This window comes from Zosterops lateralis (genome assembly GCF_965231275.1).
Source record: "Zosterops lateralis genome assembly, chromosome: 3".
NCBI lineage: Eukaryota > Metazoa > Chordata > Aves > Passeriformes > Zosteropidae > Zosterops > Zosterops lateralis.
The window spans coordinates 34,972,050-34,999,991 of NC_139764.1; the positions used below are offsets into that span (position 1 = coordinate 34,972,050).

Below are 27,942 nucleotides of genomic sequence, written 5' to 3' on the forward strand. Positions count from 1 at the left end.
GCGTGAGAAGCTGCTGCAAAAACTCAAACACTCAAAAGCAAAAAAGTCAAAAGTAACACGGCCCGGCCCGGCCCTTTGACCGCTGTCCCAGCCCTCAGCCCAGCTCTGTGACCGCTGCCTCAGCCCGGCCCGGCCCGGCCCCGCCCGCCCCCGGGAGCGCGCAGTGGCGGGAGCGCGCAGCGGCGCGTCCCCGGCTGCGGCGGCAGCGGCCATGGCGGCGGCGGCGGCGGCTTCGCAGCGAGACCCGGGCGATTGGCAGGACTTCTCGGGATTCCAGCCCTCCGCCGGGAGCGGCCCCGAGGCTGCCGGCGACAAGGGCGGCTGGGGCGGTGCGGATCTCGGGGCGAAGCTGTCCCTGTGCTTCGAGCCCCCGCAGGCCCGGCCCGGCAGTGAGAGCCGCGCTGCGCCGCGGCCGCTGACGGAGCAGAGCGCGCTGCAGGACGACGAGTGAGTGCGGGCCGGGGGGGAGCGGACAGGGGGCCCGGCCGGAGGGGACGGGGCTGCCCGCCAGCCCAGCCCTGCCCTGCCCTGCCGTGTCAGAGCTGCCCCTGGGCCTGGCCGAGCCCGGCGGGGCTTGTGGGCTGCGGGAGCGGAGCTTTCCCCGCCCCGGGGCTGCGGCCGGAGCCTTTCTGGGCCTGGCAAGGGGCACTCTCGGCCTCCCGGGGCGGGTTGGACCTGGAGCCCTCCGGCTTCATCCCCCCGACTGCCAGGGAGGCGTGTGAGCATCCCAGAGCTCCCTACCCCGCCGGGAGAGAGAGAAGTACTTATTCTGAAGTGCTTAGTGGTGGTTAGTGTTTGTTTAGCTTCTTGCAAAGTGCCCGCTGTCTCAGTGCTTGGAATTGAGCGTGGAAACTGCAGAAAGCAGGCGAAGAGCAGAATTACAGCTGTAACTGTGATAATTGTTTGGGGGTTTTTTTCCCCCTGAGGAATAGAGGCTTTCTGAGCCGTGCTGCTGTACACTTTTTAAGGTTATTTTACTGATATTTTTATTTCTTATTTTATAGTAAATTTTGTATGTCTTGGTCTGAGATAAGAAAAAATAAAAAAAAGAAAAAAAATTAAAAAAAAAAAAATAAAAAAGGAAAAAAATTCAAAAATTAAATAAAAAATTAAAAAAATTAAAAAGGAAAAAATTTTAAAAAAATATTTAAAAAAAAGGAAAAAAAAAAGAAAGAAAGAAAGAAAGAAAAAAAAAAAAAGCCTGTTAGCAAAATAGTAGCTCTGTGGTGTAAGCAGTGAGGTAAGTTCAGTGAACCATGAAGCCAGAGAGGATGTACACTCTAGAAAAACAGTAAAGACTGACCAAGGACAGGAGTGATGGGCTGAGTACTTTTAGGGAAAAAAAAAAAATCTTCCAAAATTTTAGTCTGATCTGTGCATTTTCATTATTCTGTTATAAATGGAAAGGAAAAAAAAGAAAATGTTTGGCTCAGAATTTGCTACTCAGCCTGTGCTAAACAGCATTAGGAATGTAATTTATAGCTCAGCTCAAATTTCATTGAAGGAAAGGCTGATCCACCCCCAGAAAGGATTTTGAGTGTAGTTACATAATTAGTGTGGAAGCCGTGTCTTCATTTATTGTTTTGTTTCACTGCTGTGCATACCTTGTTGTTTAAAAAGGGAGGTAAATTATGTTTCTCAAAAAACATTTCCTCATTGCTTTAAAACACTATTGTCAGTAACTTGCAGATGAATATTTAGGGAGGAAAATAGAGTTACTAGTAGAGATGTATGATTATTAGGATTATGGTTATTGCTGATTCAGTTGCTGCTTGTTTTAGGGTCTGCATTTTTGTTCCTTTATTCTTTTCTCCAGGATTTGGAATGCCTTGACTGATAATTATGGTAACGTGATGCCAGTTGACTGGAAATCTTCCCACACCAGAGCTTTGCACTTGCCAACACTGAATCTTTCAGAAAAAGGGGTAAGCTCTGATCAGCAGAAGTACCTCTTTGGATCTTTAGTTCTCAGCAGGGAAGTAAAACTGTTTGCACTTGTATTGTTATTAATGTTAATGTTGTTATTAAGTGGCTGAAAATATTTTTAGTACTTGCCATTATACATGAGGGCTTTTTAAAAATAAAATAAAAAAAACATTGATGTATGTTTGCATCTCCCTGGGCTGGAATAATTCAGGGTTAGTTTTGAACGACTCTTCATTAGAGCCAGAGCATGATAGAAAAAAACATAAAATGAGAAAGTGCTTCACATAAAATCTTTTTGCTCTGTGATTCATGTTAAAACCTGGTCTGGGTAAGGGAGGAAAAGAGGCAGGAGTATTCTGATTTAGTAAATCCAGTGAAGACTTTCTAAAGTTCATCTAATTCCACAGTCAGATGACTTCTTTAACAAGAAAGGTGGCCCAGGAGACACTGAAGTGCAAGAGTTTGTTTTGTTTTCCTTATTTAAGAGTTAAAATTGTTCTCTGGGGCAGGAACAGGGAATTAAGAGCTTCAGAGAGGTTTATAAAAAGGGTTGTCCTCTGATGATCTTAAAAGTGGATTAAAACACTTCAGAAGGAAAAGCTAGGAGAAATTCCTATCTCACAGGTTTTCTGAGGAAATTAGTGGCTTATCTTTTATACATAGTGAAGTTCAGTTATGTTGTAAAAATACCTGAGTGTGTGTAATCTGAGAATCAGGTAATGCTTTGGCTTCTCCCATCCATTAGGTAATCAATAGATGCTTTTTACTGTGACAGGAGCAAAGATTGTTCTGCTGAAGAGGAGACGTTGGGGTTCAGTAGAGAAAGGTGCAAATTTGGAACTCATTTCCTTGGTTTGAGTCTCATGGTTATCCCTTGAATCTGACTTGTTTTTTTTCTAATTTTCATTGAGTCCTTGTTCAGATTTTATAAGTGGTTTTAGAGTAATTAAACTCTTACATTCTAACTAAAAATACAACCTTGCCATGCTGTTACCTTGTGTTAGGGAAAAATGGACTGGAAGGCTAATGGATTTCTTGAAAAAAGAGCTAAATATAATATATAAGAAAATGCTTCATATAGTTTTTGAAAGTTCCTTGCAGGAAGTTATGAAGAAAGTACATTGAAAAGTGGAAAGTGGTGTTGCTGGATTAGAAAAAATCTTAGGTATGCTGCCAGTAGAGAGAAAACCAGTTCATAAATTAAACGTATCTCAAGTTTTTTCAGCTTTCACTCCACATGGCATGCCTTCTGATGTGTAAAGGCTGTGAGGAACTTCTGACATACTTTTCTTCTCCTGCCTTGTGTTCAGCAGTATTGCTGGATGTGTGACAGCACATATGGACCAGCTAGTATCTTGTTTTATCTTCTTACAATGAAAACTAACAGCTAAGCAACACTTCCCTGATGCATTTGAACCTAATAATATGCTACTGAAATAGTGCAGAAAGATTTCTCCTCCTGTTGTAGTAGGGAAGGATACAAATTCAATAAGGTCTTGGTTCCTTTGCATGGCGGGTCTATGCACACTTTTATACATTTGGGTTTTTTATACATCTCTGACACTGAAAGAAGTGGCTGGGTGGAAGTGTTGTGCATAGTGGTACAAGGAATGGGGTTGTGCAATTCCTTGTTTGCTTTGTTTTCACTAGATTACTTTTAAATGGGTCATTCCCTGGTAGCAGGAGGACAGGAGGAGGCATGGAGTGTGGCTGGGTGGAAAGCCAGATGTTCCTTTTAGTCCAGATTACAGCTGATGCCATTTTTGGTGGTTTATTAGTCTATATTATCAAAATGTATTCAAAGGTCTCTCAAAATGTTTCTGAAAATGTCAGGAGGGAAAGCAAATCTCCTTCTAGATAAACTGTTATCCTTGCTTACTGTCCTATCATTGTTGTCATATCCTATGTGCATGAAAAAATATTTGAGGAAAGCAGACATTTAAACAATGTCAAATTGGAGTGTGTCTGTGTAGTAGGGGAAGAGAGAGTCCTAGTGGAGCCTTGTCACTTCACAGTCACTGGAATTCAGATTGTGGAAAAAAGTGGACATTTGACTTCGTACTGAGGGCTGAAGAAGTGCAAATTGTGTGTTTTCCACTGCAGATGAGCTATCTGAGGATATTGGTTGCAGGTTCAAAATTAATCTGAGAATTATTAAGGTTTCTGGAGAAACTGAGAAAGTTGAAGGAATTACAAGAAAAATTGAAAACTGATGCTGTGGGACCAAGGACTTCGTACAGCCAGTCATGATGCTTGTAAATTAGGAAGATCAGCTGAAGAAGTTGAGCTCAAATGGCAGATGTTGCAGCTTTGAGGGGCTTTTCTAGGCTGGAATCTAGTAATAAACAAAGTACAGAAACAATTTTGTAAATAAACCAGGATATATCACTGTGTGAGAGTAAAATATGCCTGACTTATTAAAGAGGGGACTTACGTCTCTTAGTGTAAGTATATCTCTGGTTTGAAAGGATGAATATCATTTGGTGGTATATATATGGGAATAGTGTTACTTCTCTTTTTGAAAAGACCCTGAGATAGTCAACAACACTTTTTTTTTTTTTTTTTTAATAATCTGAGATGATACCAGTGTTCTGATATCACCATTCAATATCGACTCTTCTCAGCTTTTTTCCATGTCTTTTGTTACGTGACAAAGTGGAACCATAAAAGCACTTAAAGTCAGAGGTTTGTGTAACATTAGACATTATAGGCAAGTTTTTCACCCCACGTAGACATCTGTCAGTCTTCAGTTAAGATTTAAGTATTTACTTGACAACCTCCCATGTAGATATCTGCATGTCAGTGTGTATATTGTCTTCATGTAAGGACATTATTTACCAACATTAAAGACTGACAGCAATTTTAACTTTGTCCAGTTGCAGTTTTAATTTCATTTTCCAGGCTATTTGACAGAAAGAACTATTGATTCTGTTATTGTAGGCCAAAATTCAGTTTCATTCTTAAAATTCAATGATAGTTCCCCTTTTGTTTTTGGTACGCGTTACGTGCATTTTATACCCTCACATTAGGTGTGTATATATATTTATATAAATACACCTTTTCATGCTTTTTAGGTAAATGACAACTTGAACCTTGACTTGTCAGATGATGAAGAGCTGAGAGAACAGTTGGATATGCATTCTATCATTGTTTCCTGCATCAATGAAGAGCCACTCTTCACAGCAGAGCAGGTAAAGTGTTCTGCAAGACAGTGTTGTTGGTGTAGAATGGTTTTTTAATCTGTTATTTTTATTTGTTGTTGTTGTTGCTCTTCACTGTAGCTGAGCTTCTTGGTTGTTCTTTGTTTAGGGTTTTAATAATGTGGGAGATATCATTACATCATTCAGATTTGAAAAATGTTTCAGTACTTCAGGTGAGGTTGATAGTGCAGGGTCTTCAAAATCTGTGTCTATTTCTTACCATGAATTAGTCAGGAATGCTACTAAATTAAATATATGTGTTAAAAAGCAAAGATACTTTCAGAATCTTAGTGGTATGGTCGAGTTTGTAGTTTTCCAGCATGGCTGTTGGGCAGTTCATGGTTTCACAGGGCTTTGTTGTTAGCAAAAACTCTTTGAAGTTTTTGCCTAACTTGAGGGCAGATCAGTGTTTCTGCTACTAAGTTTTCAAATTACTTGGTATCTAAAGTCTTTAAATCCATGGATTTACTTCAATTATCTTGAAAATTACTCTTCTGAGTAAGGTTAATGAGAATAAGGTCTGTTAAGATCCTGCTTTAGTAAGCAAACAAGTAATCTATTTTGTTGTTGCTTAAATGGTTAAGCAATGGTTAAGCTGTGAACTCTGATGAACACGATTATTAATAGTACAGGAGACAGGACTGCTTGAACTGCCTTGGCTCTTTTTTACTTGAATTGGATCTCAGCACTGACTACAGCCTATACACTTCTAAAAGTTGCTGTGTTATCTATTCAGATGTTTTGTTAATAATTTAGCCTGTAGAAATGTAATCATTTATGTGATGTAAAGTAAGCTATCCATGCACAGAATTTCTGTTGTCATACTTTCTGTTTGGCTCAGGTCTTATGCCCAGGGATGCAAATCAGCTTCAGGTTATGGTGTGGATCAGTTCAAAAAACTTCTCACAAGCACAGTTGATTTTCAGCATGTTAAGAGGGGCTTTCTGGTTTTTCAAAGGGGTTTTTGTGAGTTTTTCTTTGTTGTTTTTGTTTGTTTTCTTTTCTGGGTTTTGTTGTTGTTGTTGTTGTTGAGGGAGGAAGAAGTGTTTCTTTTACATAGAGAAATGTGATAAAATAGAGAGTGGGAGAGATAATTGATTTTTGTTGTGTATTCCTTCAACTGAATACTCAGAAAAAATACTCCAGCTTAGTCTTTAATTTAGTTCTCTTAAATAGAATCATGAATACCTTCATATAGAAATTCCCCCTTGGTTTCAACACATGCTTGCTATGCCATCACCAATTTACTGTTCCAAGGTGTGATTATGCTGAGAGAGCAAGGATGAGGAGGACATGTCAGTACAATTCTACTGATCCTCTTCCATCCAGTCTTGGTGGTAGTTTCATCCAGCTTTGCTTCAAATTGCAAGCTCTTCATGTAGGAGGGTTTTCATAAAGGTTTTCATTTTTCAAAGGTGATTGAAGAAATAGAGGAAATGATGCAGGAATCGCCTGATCCAGAAGACGATGAAACACCCACCCAATCAGATCGACTCTCTATCCTTTCCCAGGAAATTCAGACCCTCAAGAGATCCAGTACAAACAACAGCTATGAAGAGAGTAAGTGGTATTTATTTAGTATTTTTGCTCTTATGCTTAGTGAAAATATTTTAAAGGGTAAGTTTGTCATGTGTTTGATTCTTAGCAAATCCTTCTTATGAAATATCTGCATTCATAAGTATTTTCAAAATGTCTTGAAATAATAGCTTAGATTTAGTACATAGAGGACTTAACCTTTGTCAGCTTTCTTATGACTAAGAACAAAAATAAGACCTTATAGAAATTTCAATTTAAAGCAAATACTGTGAAATTCCTTCATGGGTAAAGTGGTAAGTTGGTCATTTTTTATTAAAGTTCATTATTTTCTGTAAAGTGAGACACTTTCTTGATGCCAGTACACTGTGTAAGATCAGCTAAAGTTCTTGAAAGCTTATTCAGTAAATAAAGTTTTGCCATACCTTTGATACAGTTTCAGTCATTGTAACATATCTTGATAGACAGTAACACAAATAAGCAACCATTTCTTTTTTGCCCCATAAGGACCATGCATATTTTTCAGCCCTCCCTTTCCATTCCTCTTCAGAAAGCTTAAAAGTTAAAAATATCCTTTGTATCTTCTACTCAAATGAAATCATCTGTGCTTCCCTATACAGAAGCAAAAGAGAAATTAGATGAATAATTTAATTGTAGTAGGTTGAACTGTATGTAAAAAACCTGTGACTAATCAGTTTTGTGATGGAAAATTTTATTTAATCTGTGCATTTGCCAACATGAATTCTAGAAGGTAGTAGGGACACAAAGAATATTTGGTAGATGATCTTTTTACTTTGCCCTTTCTTTAAAAGTTTGGTGCTTTCTTTCCTGTAGTCTGGGTCAACTCTGTAGGAGATTCAGAAAACTGGCTGACCTCTTGTGGCATGACTTAGAGTTTCTGCTACATTTCAGATTTATGGAAGAGATTCCAACCATGAAAATGGTCTCTTAACTGTCTCAACACATAAATTTCAGGAATGTGAAAGCAAAATGTATTGTGTTCAGCAGGGCTTCCTGCTTTTCTGACAGTTCCATATGTCTTAAGGTTTGGAGCTAATCAAGCTTGCTTGGTATTTCATATCATATCTATTTTGCTTTGCCTCAGGAGCCCATCTTGTCTGTTGCATCTTTACAGTTTAAAGGTCAGTCTGGACCAAATAATGCCTTGAGTTATTTTGACAGATAATTTAACTTTGCTTCACCAGTTTTCTCAGAATCTGCTTTCATGTCTTTCAGGTCACTATTTTATTAAAAGCTCTTGCTACCTATTTTTAGTGTGTGAAGGTGCTTCAGAATTGGTCTGAATGTCTCTGAAATTTTTACAGGTTTTTCCTCAAAACTGTCTGGTTTTTATAGGATAGATCAGAGATTTTCATTCGTTTAGGATTTAGAGTAGGAAATCACTTGTATTTACTTTTTTCTTGGATAGGAAAAGACATACATTAAGGCAGTCCAAAAATAAAGCTTGGTTGCACGAGTGGGTTCTTCAGCCTACTAAGTTGCAGTCCATGTAGTCTCCTGCACTTGAATTCCTCTGTCTCCACTCAACTGCATTAGCTGTGTATTTCCTATGCAGCCCTTCCAAGACTTTGATAATGACAACTGGTCTGTCATCAGTCAGGACTGCAGTTGGGTAACCTACAGCTATGTTTTTACAACAATTGGTATTTCAGGCTGTGAGGCTGGTTCTTAAGTGTCAGGCCTCACGGGTGCTCACTCTCAGTACTGTTACAGTGTTGGAACAGAGTTTAAGGCCTGAGCTACCTTGAAAAACTGTGGCTCCTTGACACAGAATTGTCTTAACAGGTTTCATTGCCTTCTCTTCAGTTAAGTGACAAGGAGCTTTCTCCAATCAATTTTCCCTGCTGAAATTTAAGAGAAAAAATTCAGATTTTATTTACTACCTTTGATGCTTCTAAGAGCTACACTTTCTTGTAGTTTGTTGTCTTATTTGTATTTTTCAACACCTGTCTTTATGTGCTTTCCCTTACAAGAAACAGGATATTTGCTATACTAATTCAATGAAACTAAATAATTGCAAGCATCTAAAGCATCCATGCAGTGTCCTTAAACAGATTGTACCTGTCAGTGTAATCAGGACTAGCTGCTTCTCAAGTGCCAAATAAGATTATGTTCTTTGACAAAGCAACTGTTGGGACTTGCCAGCTTCCTGGGTGTTTCAGACCTAAACTGGAACAGAAAGCATTCCTCAAAGATCTGCTCACTTTTAACCCAAGCAAGCCTCAAAACATTTTCTTGGTCATACTTGCACTATCTGTAATGCATCATCCAATAGTTCAGAAAATATGAAAGCCTTTTCCTTTGAACAGTGAGTGCAGAGGAAAGGAATAGTTTATAGTTTATAGTAATAGTTTATAGCACTTACTTCAGCTTCCAGCATAAACTACCAGCACATTCTTCATATTTACAGATTATCACAGATTTCTCGGAAGTAAGTAGAAAGTGTAACCATCTTTTATATTTTGTTGCTAATCTTGTCACCTCTGGGATGTGTTTATTCCTTTAGGAATATTGTTCTGTTCTATGTGGCTTTAAAACTGAATTTTTTGTTTTGAGAAATTTCAGAGTATGTTTTTCTTGTAACTCCCACAAGTTTTCTCATGCTTAAAATCTTGACATACTACTTTTTGTATGAACTGTTTGTAGGAGTGAAAAGATTGTCTGTTGCTGAATTAAATGAACTGTTAGAAGAAATTGAGACTGCTATTAAGGATTATTCTGAGGAACTGGTGCAGCAGCTAGCTCTGCGAGATGAGTTGGAGTTTGAGAAGGAAGTGAAAAACAGCTTCATTTCTGTCCTCATCGAAGTACAAAACAAACAGAGAGAACACAAAGAAACAGCAAAGAAGAAAAAGAAGCTGAAAAATGGTAGTCCTCAGAATGGCAAACAAGAAAGAGGTCATATGCCTGGAACAGTAAGAAAATTTTTATAAGTCTTTATACATTTAATTTTTTTTCTCACTATGGAAAGTAGTAGTCCTAGATTATATTAAGATACCTGGTACTCCTACTTCCATGCCTTCATTCACAAACAAGGCTTAAGCTCTTCCTATTGAGATTTTTTTTTCACAGGGTCATACATTTTACTCTTCTCATATTCAGAAAAGGTTTCTTCAACTGTTTGCAAATCAACCTGGAACTAGCATACCTTTCTTGCAAAAAAATACTGTCTTTGGATGTACTGCTCTGTGTTCTATTGTCAGTTGGCAAATTCATTTATATGTTTGGTTTCACTGGGTGAATTTTAGTATGTGTTAGTCTTGCAGGAAATTCAGTACTATTATTGCTGTAGTTGCACAGATATTTATTGATCATGCTGGTTTCTAGGTAGGAAAAAGTGAATGTCCTACCATGGATCTCCTAACCTGTGGCAGAGTTACTACATTCAACAAGAGACAGGAAGGATGCCAAAGTGTAGTGCATGTGTACAGGGAGGAGATAAATTTTTTATTCTTTACAGAACATAGCAACAAAAGGAAAAAATGTCTTTCAAGTAGAGTTGGATAAGAGGAGTCAAAGAGCAAAAGAAATTAGGTCATTAGCTTGTCACCTTGTCAATGCAATTTTTTTTTTCTTATCTGTCTAGTATAATTTAAAATTACTTAGGTGACGTATTAATGTTTGAATTTCTTAGTGCCTCTTCTGGGATGCAGAAAATGTGGTTTTGTAGATCTTGGTTAAGTCCCAGAAAGAATGCTTCAGTTCATCATCAGAAGGTTTTGGGGTTTGCTTTTGAAATGTAAGGAATAAACATTTATAATGAAATATTAATAATTCAGAATTTATTTCTAAACTTACAAGCATAAGATACCTGTCATATCAGGTAACTCCAGTAGGATTCTGATCTTGTCTGTCAAATGAGAGATGTTTGTGTGTGTGGCAAGTTTTACTGAAATTTAAAGTGTATGTCTGGAAAACCATACAAAATTGTCATCCTTTTATAAGAGCACAGTGAATAGTTCCCTTTTCCTTCCTAGTCATGGAAAACCAAAAAGGGATATTCTGCCTCGAAAGAAAAATAATTACTTTGTTTTGAAGTTTGAATCAAGTGATTGACAAACGTGTTCTGGTTAGTTTAAAGATGAGAAACTTGAATGATGCTTTCAGGTATAATTTACATGGTCCCAGGATAAGACATTTTCATATTTGGTTGCTTTAAGATACAGATGTGTCAGGTTCTTTCTAAGAGGGATTGAACAGAGTACCTCGCAGGTGAGACAGCAGCTGCATGTGTGTGATTCCTTTGAAAATAGATTTCACTGCCGTCAAGGACAGATTTGAGAGCCATCTCCCAGAAAGAGGTGCAAGGTTCAAGGTTCCTTTCTTCAACAATCCTTTTTATTCCTTTTTTTTTTTTTTTTTTTTACGTGCTGAGAATGTGCATATAGTATGTATGTTCTAGTAGCTCAGTGAAGACTGAGTTTCTGCTAATGTATTCATTGGTCATTTTGTTTAATATAATAATGTCTAATTTAAATACAAAGATTGGAAGAAGAATTAAATTCTCATACTCTTAAGAAAATGAGTTCTTCTGTAGATACTATAACTGAAAAAAAAGGCATATAAAAAAAGGCATATTAATTTTTTTTTTCCTTCTTACTATCTTTGGATAATTTAGTTTCTTAGACTTCTAAACTTTTACCTCTCTCACAAGGGGAAATCAGGGAGCAGTTAGAAATAGTCAGGGCTTGAAGATACCCGTTCCTTCAAGTAGGATATCTTAAAAGAGTTAAGATGGCTTCAGCAAAATTGATGTCTTTACTGACCTTGTGCGCTTTAGAAAGTAAAAGAATACTGTATTCCAGCACATTTTATTCCCCTCACGTAAATAAATACATTCAGATAAACATGCTGAGGTGTGCTTATCATAGTGCCCCGTGTCAGCAGCTTGGCTGTTTCTTCTCTTTATGTTCATGTCACTTGCTGATTTTATATCACATGCTAAACATCAAAACTGTTTTGATTTTTTTTATTTTTTTTTACTTCTCCAGCAAGCAAAAGGGATTGCAAAGGAAAAATATGTAGTTGGATTAGATACTGTATCTTCTTCACTTGGATTCCATGATTCCATGCAATGAAGCTTGAAATCAATATGGGAGTGTTATTATCTAATTGTGTATATTTTATGATGTTACAGAAAATAGAGAATACTAATTGTTGTTTCAATTGTGGAAAAGGAAGCATGAAAGCATAAAAAGTTTTAAAGAGGTGGAACTGAAAATTAGTCCAATGTGTAATTGGTGTTTCTAGTACATGCTTAAAATCTGAAAAATGGGTGTCAGTAATGTTTCTGAACTTACATTGTTCAAACACAAATGTTAGAGGGGATTTTACTGTGAGCTGAACTTTGAAAAATGCTATTTTTTTACATTTCTAAATGAAACAGCCATAAAAGGCAAGTCTCTTATCAAGTCTGCAGTGTGAAGATTCCGTTTGAATAAATTTTGGTGCAGAAATAAGGCTTAACTGCCGTTATAAGGTTTGATTTTTAATTTAAAAAATTAATTAGGTGAGTGAAGAAATACAAATGTGCTGAAATACATTTTGGAGCTTATCTTTGCCATTTGTCTTTCATAGCCTTGATAAATGCTGATTATTAGTCTTCTGAACTTTTGTCTGTCCCTTTTTTTTTTTCTTTTTTTTTTTCTTTCTGCTATGTTTTCACTACTTCTAGCGCTTCAGCATGGAAGGGATCTCAAATGTCATACAGAATGGCTTCCGCCACACCTTTGGAAACTCCAGTGGAGAGAAACAGGTGCTGGGCTATCTTCTCCCTTTTTTCTCATTCTTTGCCTGCACTTTTGGTAGGAGCTGAGAGCTTGAAATTTGACAGTAGCTGAAGATAAATGCTGAGACAGGAAAAAGCAGGAAAAATGCTGGAATCTCTACTTCCCTACCTCAGGTTTCTGATCAGCCTGCAGTCTCTTTCTCTCCTCAGCAGCTCAAAAGATTCAACACTTCATAGTCTGCTGCACTGAGCTAATAACCCCTATTTCTTAGCCCAGACTAAAAGTCTCTTTTAGCATGATGCATGCTTTAGATACATTGCATAACATTTACATTGTCTATAAAAATCCAATAACCAGTCAAAGAATGTAGATCATGTTAGATGTAGTGTTTCAGCCTTCAGCATTAGCAACTTGCATAATGAAAAAAGGGTTTGTTTTCTTTTTTCTTCAAATGTTCATAGCTGATACATCTACAGAGTAGCACCTGGAAAATGTATAGACTGTATTGTCTTTTGCCTTTGAAAACGGCATGATTTTAAAAGTAGCCAAATATGTGCAATGCAGATTACCAATGTAAAATACATGAGCTATGAGCAAGTTTGTGTCTTTTCATTGGCTATTTAAATACTGAGATGTAGAGCAGAGAGACAGCTTCAGTGGGCATCACATCGATGTTGTGTGTACCCTGGAAGCAAGATTCTTATGCCTTATTTCCAACTAATAAATTGCCTGCTGTTTCACATCTGTAGTGTGTATTTTATTAACTGCATTCTGAATTTTAGTGAACTGCTAATGCTTATGCTGTTGTTTAGTCTTTTGGCACACTACAAAGTATTGGTATTTTACATTATTTAATGTGTACCCACTATTTTAGTTTATGCAGTTTTGTCAGAGGAGTCCATTAGAGTTATTCTTTTTCCCTGGTGAGAAGTCCACTGAGGCAATAAATTGACTGGTAGTTTAGAAGTCAAGGCTGATTAGGCTTTTGTCTGGAAGATGAGTGTTGTATCCTGCAGAGGAGTTTGATAAGTAAAACAACTCCTTTCAAGTAATTCTGTAATCATGAGGCTAGAAATCAAAGACCTGCCTACTTTCTCAGGCAAGGTGTATGTATGAGAATTTATGAATACATTGATCCAGTTATTTGTTTGTCTTCAGCTTTGGGGATCTTGAACACATGCACAGAGCTTACCTTACGGGAGTTTTTATCACTCTGCATTATCACAGTACTGGTAAAGCTGTACCAATGTGCTGTTTTGTTTTTTTCTTGGTTATCTTCATCATAAATTACAGCTGTTTATACCTGTATCTTTAGGTATTTTAAATATAATATATTTTCATAAAGTGAGCTTATTTAGCTATGCCACTCCATCATACTTTTGGCTAAAAGACTTTCACTGCCTCCTATGCAAACATAAGTAGCGTAATCATATGTTAAAAATAACAGTGATTGAGTAACTCTTCCAGTCATTTTTTGAGTTAATTTACTAATGTTATTCTTCATGTTGATCATGCTTTTCTTCTGATTTATCTTTTTCTGTATCCTTATGGTTATGGGGTTTTTTTAATTCCCCTTCCTGATTAAAGCAAATCATGGAAGTAATATGAACTTAAAATTAAATACAGGGTAGAAAGGTAGAAAAGATACCAGCTCTGTTATGATTTATGCCTGGAAATCCATTTTCCTATGGCATTTGTTTTCTGTTTGGAAGGTTTTTATTTGATTAGGATTCTTTGTCTCATTACCAGACCCTAGCCCTGCTTTTGAGATGCTGGTGTAATCTTTTTGCAACAAGTTGCAAAATTGAACAAGTATCAAATCTTCGATTTCTTAATGCTGCTCTCACAGTATAAATTTGAGAGGTTTTTTTCAGGATGTCATTATAAACTCACGTTCAAGTGTTTTCTACTAGCAGGGAGGAGTCAGTTAGAAATCTGGAATTGTGATGAAAAAAAATGCAAGGACAGACAATTTTTTGTGTACCTTGGAAGCCAGAAGTTCCTATGCATAAGGTTACAATGGAAAAAAGTTTGACAGGTTTCTATAGTTTTTTCATAACTCTTTTCCACTTTTTAATTTTAATGGTATTTACTACCTTCTACTACCATCTCATAGTGGGTACTTCCCTTTTTAAAATCTTAGTCCCATTTTCTCTGCATGTGTTTGAGACATAAGTAAAAATTACTTAAGAGATTTTCACCATGTAAAGAGAAACTTCCAGTGGGAACTCCCTGATAATGTAATAATAAAAAAAAAAAAAGATACTGAAATATTGGTAGCTCTTCCTGTGATCATATATCCAAAAGAAAATTCAAGACAGTCATCTTCATTTTGATTTTGAGGCATATCAAACACTTTTCATAGGTGATGAAAAATTGCAGTGGGAATTGCGGCTTTATCATGTCATCAAATCTGCTTCAAAAATTTAGAGGTCACAGCAGATTTAACATTTGGTCTCGTCAGTAAGCTACACTTCAGTCACTCCTTCCTTCTTTTCATAATACGTTATCCTTCCCACAGCAATTCAGGAAATGAGTTTTTATAGTGCTATTATAGAGACTGATTGTTACAGCTGTGAAGTTGATGAGTAGAAGGAAAGTATTTCTGGAAATGAAGGAATTCCTTTTTTTTGTTTTTAATTGCTACTGTTAGAGAGGAAAAATGGAAGGTGAAGTTTACAGGAGAAGGGAAACACGGTTAGTTGATATCTGTTACAGCAAAATATCCTAGTATTTTATTGTCCAGGTAAAGGGTAGAATGAAGGTTAGTTCTGAAGGCTGGAAAAAACAGCCAGAAATCTGATTTTTGTGTTAGTAGATCCACTTTCATCTCTGCCATTGGCAGATTCAGCAGCCTTATATCTAGCTATCAATTCTGGTCATTTTATTAAGAGCACAGCTCTCTGGTGATACTTGTTGGTTACATCTCCTGGAAAAGAAATTGAAAATTGAGGGTTACTTTGCCTACTGCCTTGTAGCTCTAAAACCAGAATAAAGTTCCTGTTTACTTCTTTAAAAATTGACTTGAGGGAAATTTTAGGAAACTTTTCCATTGGGGAAAATTCCAGCTATTTTAGTACTTTTGAAATTCTGACCTCTTTAAGGAGATTATGCATTCATATAGGCTGCAAAGTAAGATGTCACCTAAAATGCCTGTAATAAAAGACCAGCAGGGTTACGTCAAGAATTTGAAAATTAATCTTAGTTGCACTGCAGGTGTGAAAATCTTGAAAGATTTAAGAAATTTTGTTGTGTTTATTTTTTTTGTTGGGTTTTTTTTTTTTTTTTTTGTTTTTTGTTTTTTGTTTTTTTTTTAAAGCAGACAGGAATTAAAGATTTCAGTAAATAGAAATAAAAAGGAGTTGGTTTGAAATTATCCGTTGGCACAGTCAACTATCAAAACTGATAATTTAAATCAAATTCTGTATTCTGGGGTACTGTGTTTTGTTAGGCTTGCTCTGTTCTTTTTTGTTGGAAGTGTATAGCAGCAGAAGGTGAAAGCCATCTGTTTCAATTTTCACCTAACTGTGGGGCAACATCATTTTCTTTTCAGAGAGAACAGTTAGCTGCATGACTTCTAGTGGCCACCTGATTTGGAAAAAATAAAACAACCTTGATTTCTGTGATAAAAGCTCTGAGATAGAAAGGTAGAATCTTAATCTCTTCTGAAATATGATTATTTGTGGCTAGCAATTTCACTTGCTACAAATTTTACAAAATAAAATGCAAACAACAGAGTTGCATGAAAGGACTGTCAAGTAACTCTGTTTTTCATTTGACAGTACTTAACAACCGTCATCCCTTATGAGAAGAAAAATGGACCCCCATCTGTGGAAGATCTTCAAACATTAACCAAAAGTGAGCATATGAAATTCCCCATATCCTTTCCTCGTATTTTCTGTTGTGGCTCCTCAAAGCCAATGAATCCATCCAGTTCTCTCTTTCCCCTTCCCCTAAGGCATGTATGTAAAGATATGATTTTAACCATAGATTTTTCTGAGCCTTCATGTTGGGTTTGTTTCCTAGCTGTTGTCTGAAACTCCAAAGGCCAGAAACCTGCATGTATCAGGAAGTAAATATTGCCATGTTTTGATGTTGGCCACATATCATGCAATTGGGTCTTACAGAGCCTGACATATCCCTGTTTGTTTACATTTCCTTTATTGAGGTTATTGTACTGACTTTGATGAAATGGAGCGGATGTCAAGACACTTAGAACTAGTTCCATAATGACTGCACTTGATTGCCTTTAAAATAGCTTCTCTCTGTGGTTTTAGTGGGGGAGTTTTGCTGTTAATAAATTTTGATAATTAGAAATTCCAAACCAGAGTTTTGGCAATGCTTTGAATTCCCCATTCTTCACACCTTTTTTAGGCCAGATCCTCAAAATTATTTTAAGTTCTAAGCCCTGTAGTTGTTTGATTTTATTGTTTTATTTAATTCTAGTTTGCAAGAAGTCAAGGTTGTGTTTAAAAAAAATTACTTATTAAGGTGGTTTAATACAACAGAGCATCACTAGGAGTCAATAGCATCTCCTTCATTGGATGTTTATAGGAACAATTTAAAAATAGATGGTAGAGGGCATCAATGCATTTGATCAGCTCTCAGTGGAGAATCTCACTGTGTCTTAAGGTGATTTTCAGCAGCAGTTCTGTGATTCCACAGGTGGTTGAGGGGTGGTAAAAGGCTCACTGGTTGGTTCCTGGAAAGAGAAAATAAATATTACATTAATTTCAGAGTAAATGAAATGTTTAAATAGGAATTAAAGTTCCCTTTATTTTTCTATAGTTGGCAGCCTTAGGTGTTAATTCATACTTACTTTGTGACAAAGGATTTCTCATTTTATGTTTATTTTTGCAATGAAATTTTATCCTCCTGCCATATTTAAATTTCACTTGACACTATTAAGCGTGTGTTAAAGCCTCTTGAAAACGTTTTGTGTTGTTCGATGGTTTATTAACAAAATGTCTTACACAAATGCATTGTAAAGAGTATTAACAATATTGATTTCTGTGGGCTGGTTGGAACTTGAGCCTGTGAGTCAGTTACAGATTTGTGACTCACTGTCTCTGCTGTTGTTAAGGCAGGCTGTAAAGCAGGTGTTCAGGGTTGTTCAGTTGGTTTTTATTTCAAAGGTCTGTATTACTCCATAGTTATGAACACTAATGTCTTACTTCAACATAAAAGTTAAAAAAACCACATTATAATTTGGAGTCTCATATGAGGAATTTAGAGTTTATTAAATATTGCTTTTCAGTATAATTTTGTATTTTTGCTTCTTTCAGTCATGTCCTGAGCACTTAATAAAGAATAGTTATTGTTTTTCTTTATGTAGTGACAGCCAGGCTTATATGTGTCCAGTCAAACTTGTCCTTGTGTTTTCCTTCTTCAGAAATAGGCAAGATGGACAAGATCCATTCATGTATGTCACAAAATTACATTTTTGCATTATTGTAAGTTAATGACACATTTAGTCATGTAGTTAAGATTTTTCAAACCCACAGCAGATAATAATCATCATTTCAAGGAGGGGAAAAAAAGCACCACTAATACTTCCATTGAATCATTAACATAATTTTTCCATTATATGAGGTAATGATCAAACATATTAAGTAATGTAGCAGACTTTTTTGTCCTGAGATTTCCAGCTCATCAATAGTTGTTAGCATACTTTAGTATTGGATGTTGTGGCTTTCTTTTGGTGAGAATTTTTGATAGGGAAGAGGTGCTTGTTGTATTTGTGGTTGTTATGACTGATGGCATTTTACTGTAATATTAACCACATGAAAAGGGACTCTTGTATCCATAAACTGTGGAGCTCAGTGAGAATTACACAAGTGAAAGGTGGAGAGGATGTGATGTCTCATTGTATCTTCTCACCTTTCAGTTAAGAGATTTCTTACATTCCATAGTAGTATCTCTATGAGTAGTTGGAACTGCTCCAAGGTATTTCTTTTAAGTGTTGTGTTTAATTTATGCTAAGTATCTGATTTTTTTTTTCATATTTTAGTTCTGCATGCCATGAAAGAGGATAGCGAGAAAGTGCCAAGCTTGTTAACAGACTACATTTTAAAGGGTGAGTATCTTTCTCAGCTGGGATTTGATTTGAAATTAACTTAGTTTACATATAATGTGTATTTGAAAATAGTGATCCTACAGGATTCATGAATTATGTTGCCTTTCAATCAAACACTGTTCTCATTTATGTTCTGTTTTGTCCAGGCATTCTGAGCATACAGTTCATAAATAAAATATGTTTATTTTGTTTGTGTTAGTAAAATACAGCAAACTGCTGAAGGAAATCAGTAGGAACAAAGGAATCTGACTTATGAAGTGAAATGGGTATAGTTAAAATCTTCCATTGTACAGTTCTTTCAGTAGCTGGAACTCAAACTGCCCATGGTAATAATGCATTTGCTATGCAAAGTGCTTACAGCTTCATTTCAAGTTTTACCTTCTGAGCAATAAAAAAAAGTATTTATTTTACTTACTATGCCTTCTTCAGATCTTGTTTTAAAAGTTTTTGTATAAGTCATTTCTTTTCCAGTCTTACACATTGATCGTGTTTAAAAAATGTCAGACATTGAAAAATACTGTTTGCCTTAGCTTAAAGGAGTTGTTCCAGGTAGTTAAATTATTTTAAAATGTCTTCATCTGACTTCATTTTTGCTTAGATCTTGCTAATGCTTATGTTCTTACTTAATTCTTGGCATATGATACAATTTTCATCAGTGTTTAAAGTTTAGCAAATGCATCAAACTCCTGAGATCTGAGCAAATACCTGTACAGAAGGAGGATGAAGGCCATTTTGTTTGCCACCAAAATGTTTATAATAGTCTGATTTTCATATGCCCCAAAAGTTTTTATTTTCTTTGGGTCTCATACATTCCAAGTCTCATGTTTTTTTCAAATATACTGTCTTTTGACTTAACTCACTCCATATGATTTTTAAAGGTTTTTGAGTTTCTTACACAAACTTACTCTCATAATCTCATCTCACAAGTATTTGAAAGTACTTTTAGGTTTAAGTTATGGGTGACATATAGTGTGCTGTCACTCAAAAAACCTGAAAAAAGCCATTCAATATTCTGGAAGCTCCAACAGACTTCCTGTTGAAAGAGATCCATTTCTAAGTTTTGTGTAGGGTTGAAGAACTGCCACATGCAATAAGAATGTAGAGATCCTCCCAGTTGATTCCTTTGATTTTCCATTGTTTACTTATTCTTTCTGAAAGTTCTTCCTGAATTAGACAGATGTGTGACATGTGGGATCATGGTCAAGACTTTTTTTAGTGGTGATGGCACTAAACTGTAGTGGAGCAGAATCTTTGACCCAAGAGGATAGACTGTTGTCGGTAATTAAAACTGTTTGCTCTTCATAATACAACTGGTAGTAAGTGGCTGGATTTAACAGTATTCTTCACAGTGTCTTCTCCTATTTTTAGATGTAGCTATCCAAAAGAACTTTCAGATTACTGGGATATTGAGAAGAAATTGGCAGGTTAGGGAAATGGAGAAATCTTTTTTAAAAGCAAAGAGGGCTTATAAAAGTAGATGACGTGAACATATTGAGAGGATGATCTAGGAAGCTTGAACTGCAGTTCCTTCCTGCCTCTTGTATGTTCATTACTTAAAAATCATGAAGGATGTTCTTCTAGTGAGATGCAACAATTGCAAAAAGATCATGCATTAAGTGTCTTGGATGAAACTGGTCGTGGGTCATATGCAAACTGTGTTATCTTTAAACTTTGTAACACAAATTGTGGGAACATGAAGAGTAATCACTCAGGTCACTCATAGTGAAAGGAAAAGGCAATTTGCCACCAGCTACCGCTTCCTTAGTGAACAGAAACAAGCCTTTCTTCATCCTGTGTGTGTTTGTGTGCTCCATGGCAGACAGTTGTGAGCACAGAGCTAGTGAGCATGGAATTTTACTCTTCCTTTCAGTATAGCTTCAACTAAGCTTCATTTGCTAGGCTGACATTATGTTAAATATTTATAACTCAGCTAACAGAGTTACCTTGTACTGTAGATTTATTCTGTGGCACAGGCAAAGTCTCCCAGTTGTTTCTGATGTTGTAACCTATTGCTCTTTATCTGCCACTTAAATTTCTGACCTGAAACTCCCGCAAGGCTTTCATGGCACAAAATACTCTCAGCCACCACTCCATTGTTGGGACATTATTTTTAAAGCTTGTTAAGAAGAGTTTGGTTGAATTCTTTACAACCACTTAGATCAACTTTCAGCTGAGCTTTAATACCTGAAATTCTAACCTATTTCTTAAATTCCAAAATAAAAGGAGTGACCTACTTTTTGAGGATTCTGCTCTCTTCACTGTAACAATTAACAAGGTCTTGGCAAGGTAAAAATGTTTAAGGAGATTGAGGGTTTAAATTTGTTTTCTGAAAGAAGTTCAAAACCCAGTGGTATAATCCATATAGTATAGTGGTAATTGTATTCATTTTACACTGAATGGATTTTATTGCTTTTTCTTAAGCTTTAATCAAGAAATGAAATTTTGAAACATGTGAATTATATCACCAAAGGTAGTTGGTTCTGTTAAAATCTGTTAAGTACGTGTTCCTTTGAGGATCATTTTTTTCCAGTCTTGCAGCAGAAAAAGCAGACAATAAATTACATATGACATTAGGATATGTGTAGCTTTATGGGAAATCCAGTTTGGCATCTGATTGCACAGAGGTAAAACTCTTTTTCAAACTTCATATTCTGTTCTATATATTTATTTTTTTTTCAGTGCAGAAAAAAAAATCTTACAAACATGGTCTTGATTATTTTTTTAAAGCAGCACTGTCTTGCTATTCTGTGGTGTGTAAAAAATTAGGATATATAGTCTTATGTGGGTGTTAAACTGTCCACAGAATTATTAATAGACTTGCCCAGATATTAGTGGTCACTTTTGAAAAGTTCAGAATTGTTCAGAAGCAAGAACTGACTAATGTTAGTACAGTGTAAAGGAACAAATGCTGTGAACATGGAATTGTGAATGGAACTGTAAGATTGAGCATAACTGTTGATGTAACAAGAAATCTTACCACGTGACTGGTGTTCTGAGGGTATTGAAATAAATTTATATTTTCTCTGAATTCCAGCGTGTTTTGTAGGATTCACAAATTCTCAGTTATCCTGAATAACTTGAACTAAATATCCAATAATTCTGAAATTTGGATCATGTAGGAAGACACACACAGACCCCCTCTGTGTGTGCTAATACTCACTATCTTCATTTAGTAATGATTGAGTAAAGTTGTTTGAACAAGAGCTGGAACTTGAAGGACAGTTCTACAGTTCTGCAGCCAGATCTGATATTGACCTGTATTTACCACAGATTGTTCTTAGATTTTTTTTTTTTTTTCATAACCAGCTTCTGAAATGCTGGAAATAGAAATCTTCAAAACATGGTGTGTGCAAATCCAGTGTAATAAAGAAATTAAAAAGAACAACTCAGTGCATTTCATGTTAGGGGATAAAACCACCTCTATATGCATTTCTCAATGGGATTATTAGTTTTGAAATTATTTCTGGCACTTGCTTTCTTTAAAGAACCTTCTTTCCCCAATTTCTACTGCCCCCTTGTGTCCCCCAAAATGTTAAAAATATCATCATTTTCCTTGTCATGCTTAAGTCCCTCTTTCCAGGGGTCATTTAGCTCTCCCCTGGATCTTTTCTGTAAGGAAAATCTCCTCAAAGGTAAGTATCCCAAAACCAGACTAAGTACATACCCTCTGAAGAGTCTGGTACAGTGTAGCGGCTTATCTTCTCTTGTTCGTGTTCCTCTTATTGCAGCCTAAATTATTTTCAATGGGATATTTTTCCTTTTGTGAGATTCTGTTTGTTTTTACTTCTCAATGAACATTTCTATCCTGAACTTAATAATAATGAAAGGGGATTAGTGATTTGCTTTGCAAGTGAACTCTAGTTGTTCTCCCACTAGCATATGATTCATATTACATTTTATAGATTTAGACTTAAAATTAATGGTAACATGAAACTGATCAGCATTTGCAATTGTTCTTGATTTTTTCCGAATGTATTTTAATATATCAATATTGTTATTATATTTTATCACTAGGAGTCATGAAGAAGAAACTGGGATTTGAAAAAGGGTAGGGGAATGAATTTACTGACAGGGAAAGAAATACCAAACCAAGAGTGAAATTCTTTATCTTAGAAAGCACATTTCTGGACTGAAGCTGGTAGATTAGTAAGGTCACAGTATTTAAATGCTCTTTGTTCTCATCTTTGTATTAACCTTTTTTGATGGTTGAACTAATGCAATGTGATTTGAAAACACTCTGCTTATGTCCATTGAAGGACCTAAATAAGCTAAGTTTTTTGTGCACAAATTAAGCTGTAAAGCAGATGGAGATATCTCTGTCACAACTTGTAGCTGCATTGGGTTTAGGTGTTGCAACAGTAATAAGTCCTTTGATGAAAGTGTGTTTGTATGGACAGTGCTCATTGAATTTTTACTTTCTTTTTAAAGCTTTCAGTCTTTCTTGTTGCGTGTATAATGTAATGACTTTCTGCATAATGATTAATTTGCCAAGTACGATAATGCAAGTAGTATTTTTTATATATTATAAAAACAAATATTTTTATTAGTAGTATTATGTATATTATATGTAGCATAGTTGCTTCTGTAATCTTTGCAGTATGCAAGTTTAGGTTGCTTTCTGAAGAAAATGCCTCAGTGCAGTTGTTTGTCTCTTCAGTCTCACAAATAGTAATTGCCAATTTCAACCCCACAGAAGACAGAAGCAGGTGTTGTGGGAGTAACAGGAATACTGTAGGGAACAGCATTTAGGTAGGAGAAGGACTCAAGCTGCTGTTTGCATTGAGCTGATGGCTGTTGCCTTGAAAAGCCAACATCTCCTTGGGTCTGATGTATTCACCTACTTCCATGCCCATACAGGGGCTCCTGTTTCTTTGGGGGCATCAGAACATGGGGAGAGCCTGCTGGGATGGAATTCACAGCAGGTTTAAAGTAGAAGCTGAGGACAGCATTGTGAGAAGGGGAATTAGCTTGTTTTATTGCTATATGGGTAGTGAAGAATATCTGACAAAATCTGCTGGAAACAAGAGTTCCTTAATTTAGCTACTTCCAGAACAAATCAATGATATATATGAAATATAATCAGTGTATACACAGAATTAAGTGTTAGGGGAGGTTGTCTGGTATCACATCTAGACACATTATTTCAAGATTGCTACTCCTTTACTTCCAATTTTTACAAAATGTGAAGATTTAGCTTTGTGTGCAAGGATAATTTTTATGTAGCTATTATATAAAATAAGTAAGTATGTAGTTACAGCTGAAATGTTTGCCTTTGAAATCAGATGTGTTATTACAGTAAACTTTATAACATTTATTTTTTTCTGAGCTGTGTTCATTTCTAATTGTCCTCAAACAGTAATTGTAGCAAAATAGAGTGCTAAAAATAATATGCTATACATTACTAGTTAGTAAAATGCATGAAGTGTCTAGTATTGTTTTCTTCTTTTTTCTGAATGTAGATGTCTTGAAAGCAGAGAATTACCCGTCTTTCTCCTTGCTATTTCATACCTGATCTTTCAAGTAAAAACTTCTTTTTGTTTTAATGAAGCAAGAATTTGCATCTTGTTCTACTTTTAAATTATGCAAGTATTTCAGTTAATGAGAACATTTATTTTCTTGCCTTTGAAGTTTTTGTTTGTATTGTTACACCTGACTTCTTTATTTGCTTTTGTGTTGTGCTAGCATTGGTTTGAAAGCTGGATTGCTCTGAGGTTTGTGTCTTATATCAAAACAGGAATGAGAAACACATGAAGGACATGTCTTATCTTGCCACTATGTGACTCTAGTACACGCACCAGAATTAGAAAGTAGAGTTAGAATCTCAAATTGTCAGGGCATATTTTTAAAATATAACTGCATGCGTCACCTGTTACTTAATGTTCTGTTTTCTGATGTAGCACTTTAAAAAACACTATTTAAGACATGACCTTTAGTTAACTCATTTCTGGATAAATAACTAGTTAAAGATAGTGGGTTGTGTCACTTCGTTACCTTTTGAGAGAGGCTGAAAACTTAATTGCTGGTTTCAATTAATTACTAGATTTTACTGTGTTACTAATAGGGTAGAATCCAAAATTTAAGTATTTTAGTATATACATTTTTAGGCAGACCACTTCACTGATATTTATCAATGTGTATTTGTGGTTTTTTTGCAGTTCTGTGTCCTACATGAAGAGGGCTGCCTTTCAGAATTAGCCATGCTCCTTTCAGTGATGAGAAGCTTTCCTTGGATATAACTCATAGTATTTTTTCATTTGGCACTATACCTAAAGCAGTATTCATTTACCTCCTCTGTGTGTGTGGATTTTCTGATCCTACAGTAAGTCATCTGGGCATGACAACTCATCCAGTTTAACTTAATAGTGCAATGAACTGGAGCAGGGAACAAACATTGTACAGTTTTACTTGCATTGTTCTGCCTTTTTAAAGTCTATTTTTACATTGTATAGCATGTAGTAAATCCTCCTGCACATTTTGTTGTTGGAAGGAAAGGTAAACTTTGAATAGTGTAAATAAAATAAGCCTCATTTTAAAGAACCCATATTTAAAAACATCCTTAGTTCCTTAATGAAGATGAAAAAAAAAAAAATCTTAGTCGACTTGGAATTTAAGATTCAAGTGAGTTCTCCATAACACTCCAGAAAGATGATTGTGAAAGTCAGCAATCAACACTGCTTTGTAAGTGGTAACTTTGAACTGTATAACAGATTTGTTCATAGATTAACAAATCCAGATTTCTTGGTTTGACATGAATAATTGTATGTTATTTGTTCTTGGTATTAACACAAACATCTGACTAATGTAATATTTCATGTTTGGTTTTATTTTAATTAATAATGTTCATGTGGCTTAGATATTCTCCCATATTGCTGCTATAATTTTACTGGTTTTAAAAGGTGTTTGATCTTAATGAAAATGCTTCAATATATAAACATTTTAAAAGGCAGTATCTTTTTAAAAATACATGTACAGTTTGAAAAACTTGCACCTGGCTTCAAAGGTAGTATTATATTGAAATATTTGTTATTGTGTATCTCTGAATTTTACTACAAATATCTCTTGTAAATTGTATGCACTGTCTCCTCTGTGATGATGTATTCAAACAGATGAGAATGTATTTTACAAGTCCTGTAAAAGAAACATACCCCAAAATCTCAACTTTAAATAGTTATCACAAGTAATTTTCCCAGTCTAAAAGATGAGATTCAAATATAAGGAGTACTAATTTAAAAAATTAAAAATAATTTTAAAAAAACCACCAAAACCCCCCTAAAAACTCACTTTTTTCTAGGTTGAATTCCTGTTGATTCTTCATCCAGATGTATATACTGAATATCTGAAGGTGTTGGAATATAAGGTTCTAAAGAGATAAACGTGTTTTCTTCAGGTTTTTCCATCTAAAGCCCTCATGGCTTTTGTTAGTTAAAGAGAAATTTGATCCTGAATACCTTGCATCATCTTTAATGTTCAACTTTATCATCATCAGCAAATACTACTTTGATCAGTAAAACAACATGGTTTGAAGATAGTTCTCATGATGTTTGGGTTTTTTTCTAAAAGGCCTCAATATTTTTGTCTTTTGTGCCTTTTTCAGCTTAAAATTCTTTTTCTCCTCCCTCTCCCCCACTTGGCCACCAGTGGATACTTGCCAGCCTGCTCAGGAATAAATAGATCCTCTCCATAAGTGTGGCATATGTGAAGAAGCTTTTTGTTGCTTTATTTTAATTCATTTGTGGTTTCTCTAAAAAGAAAGCAGCCATTTATTTCTGTAGCTGATGTGTTATAAATTCATTTTACAGCATGCTTTTTATATAGAAATTCTTGATGTTGTCTGTTGATGCCTGGAAATGGGCAAAGGGGATGACCCTGCTTTATTTTAAAAAAGGTGCACATGTGAAACCCACCATGTCTCTGTGTGAGATTATTCAGAGGTGCTTCAATCTCCTGATGAGGCTTGAAGTGACAAGATGGAGCAAAATAAAACAACAAAAATTAAGAGAAGAGTAAAAAAAAAGAAAAGAAAAGGACAACAACAAAAAAACTTCTGTCAAAGTTTATGTTACTTGTAACAAATCTTGGATGACTTTAAGTCACAAACTACTAAAAGTAATGAAACTGGAAATACAGACCAGAAAGAGTTTTAGTGAGCTAAGCATCTGCTTGAGAATTTCATGCCTCTCAAAGACTAAACAAGATTTCATTATGAAAAGTACCTGTTTACCTTGTATGCATTAAACAACAGCTGCCAAATGTGGCAAGTATTATATGTATACCTATATATGTACATAATAAAAACAGATCTCAAAATATTTGAATAAAAAGAACTGTGCAAATCTGCTTTTCTGCTGAATTCTCTGTACTTCGTATTTTCTACTATCCACCCTTTTTTTCCAGGTCCGGTATTGAATCTTCCATTCTTTCAGGGAGATGGATTTCATTCTTCTTTTTAGTTTTAGCATGTGACAATTGTAAATGGCCACCCAAAACCAGCTGACAGATACCTTAGCAGAGATTTTGTGAAAATTCACTCCATTTTTGATATGAAGAGTCCTGGAAATGAAGTTGCCCTAAAGTAATTGAATTTTAAGGTACTTAATTTATTTGTATCACCTGCTTTGTTTGTTTATTTGTTTTTATCTAACCCTCTTTCTGTGTTTCAGCTATTTTGTTTGAAGTTTATTCTCTTCATGAATCAAGTTAAAATTCTAAGTCAGAGTCTGTCTGGACAGAATGTCAGAGGTAGTCAAGAGTCCTAAAATTATGTGCTTTTGGTTAAGGGAAGAAACTTGAAAACAACATCAGTTCCCTTCTGGTGATAGATAATGATGTAACTGGACTCGCAGCTGGTGTAGGGAATTGGTGATAAAGAACATCTGCTGTTGACTGTGCCAGGTAATTGTAGCCTTTAAATTGGAGTACTATGGTAGCTGTTCACATGATTGTTGCTTCCAGAGTGGATTACCTTGGGATTCTTTGTGTGCTTGTCACTTGGAAACTGTAGCCAGACTAGAAATGGCACCCTGCATGCTTGGATAGAGTGTTGATAATCAAGTGTGTATTTGCAGAGGACCCTTCACAGCAGCTGCCTCCTCATTTCCAAAGGGACAATTTATGATCTGGGTTTCAGCTTATGAAGCTGTAGATGGTGCAGAGCCTGTGCAGCAGGAAGCCTGCTTCTCCAGCTCTGGCAGCCAAGGCAGTGGCCAACAGCAGCAGCCTTACTGGCAAATCTTTCTAGCAGAGTGCTGCTGGTTCTGATGGATGCAAACCAGAACCTACTGACTCCTCATGTCATTCTGCAGTATATCTTTCTTTTGCACAATGATAGAATTGTTGTTTGATTCTGATTTTTAAAACTGATGAACCTCCCAAGTTAAACCTGGATATAAAGACGCTCCAAAAACTACTAAGACTGTCATAGAGTAAAATACAAAATCTCAGAACAAAATTGATCTTG

At 35.9% G+C, this 27,942-nt stretch overlaps 1 protein-coding gene across 2 annotated transcripts; it reads left to right on the forward strand.

Annotated features, from left to right (window-relative positions):
- Positions 1 to 37: 37 nt before the first annotated feature.
- On the forward strand, positions 38 to 26,822 carry FEZ2 (fasciculation and elongation protein zeta 2). 2 transcript variants are annotated; one of them, XM_083856386.1, is made up of 9 exons: positions 38 to 447; positions 1,817 to 1,925; positions 5,001 to 5,117; positions 6,542 to 6,686; positions 9,327 to 9,595; positions 12,355 to 12,435; positions 16,192 to 16,267; positions 18,420 to 18,485; positions 24,641 to 26,822. In XM_083856386.1, the coding sequence occupies exons 1-9, from the start codon at positions 212 to 214 to the stop codon at positions 24,655 to 24,657; spliced, it is 1,116 nt and encodes a 371-aa protein (XP_083712512.1). In that variant the 5' UTR covers positions 38 to 211; the 3' UTR covers positions 24,658 to 26,822. The 2 variants fall into 2 exon arrangements, with proteins under 2 accessions (XP_083712512.1, XP_083712513.1); XM_083856387.1 differs by lacking the exon at positions 12,355 to 12,435 and having other exon boundaries at positions 42 to 447.
- The last annotated feature ends 1,120 nt before the right edge of the window (positions 26,823 to 27,942 follow it).

Excerpts from the sequence above, each read along its gene's own strand:
- FEZ2 (XM_083856386.1), top strand. The coding sequence starts at position 212 with ATGGCGGCGGCGGCGGCGGCTTCGCAGCGAGACCCGGGCGATTGGCAG. Across the intron at positions 6,687-9,326 it reads AAACAACAGCTATGAAGAGA|GAGTGAAAAGATTGTCTGTT; the intron begins GTAAGTGGTATT and ends AACTGTTTGTAG. Across the intron at positions 12,436-16,191 it reads ACTCCAGTGGAGAGAAACAG|TACTTAACAACCGTCATCCC; the intron begins GTGCTGGGCTAT and ends TTCATTTGACAG.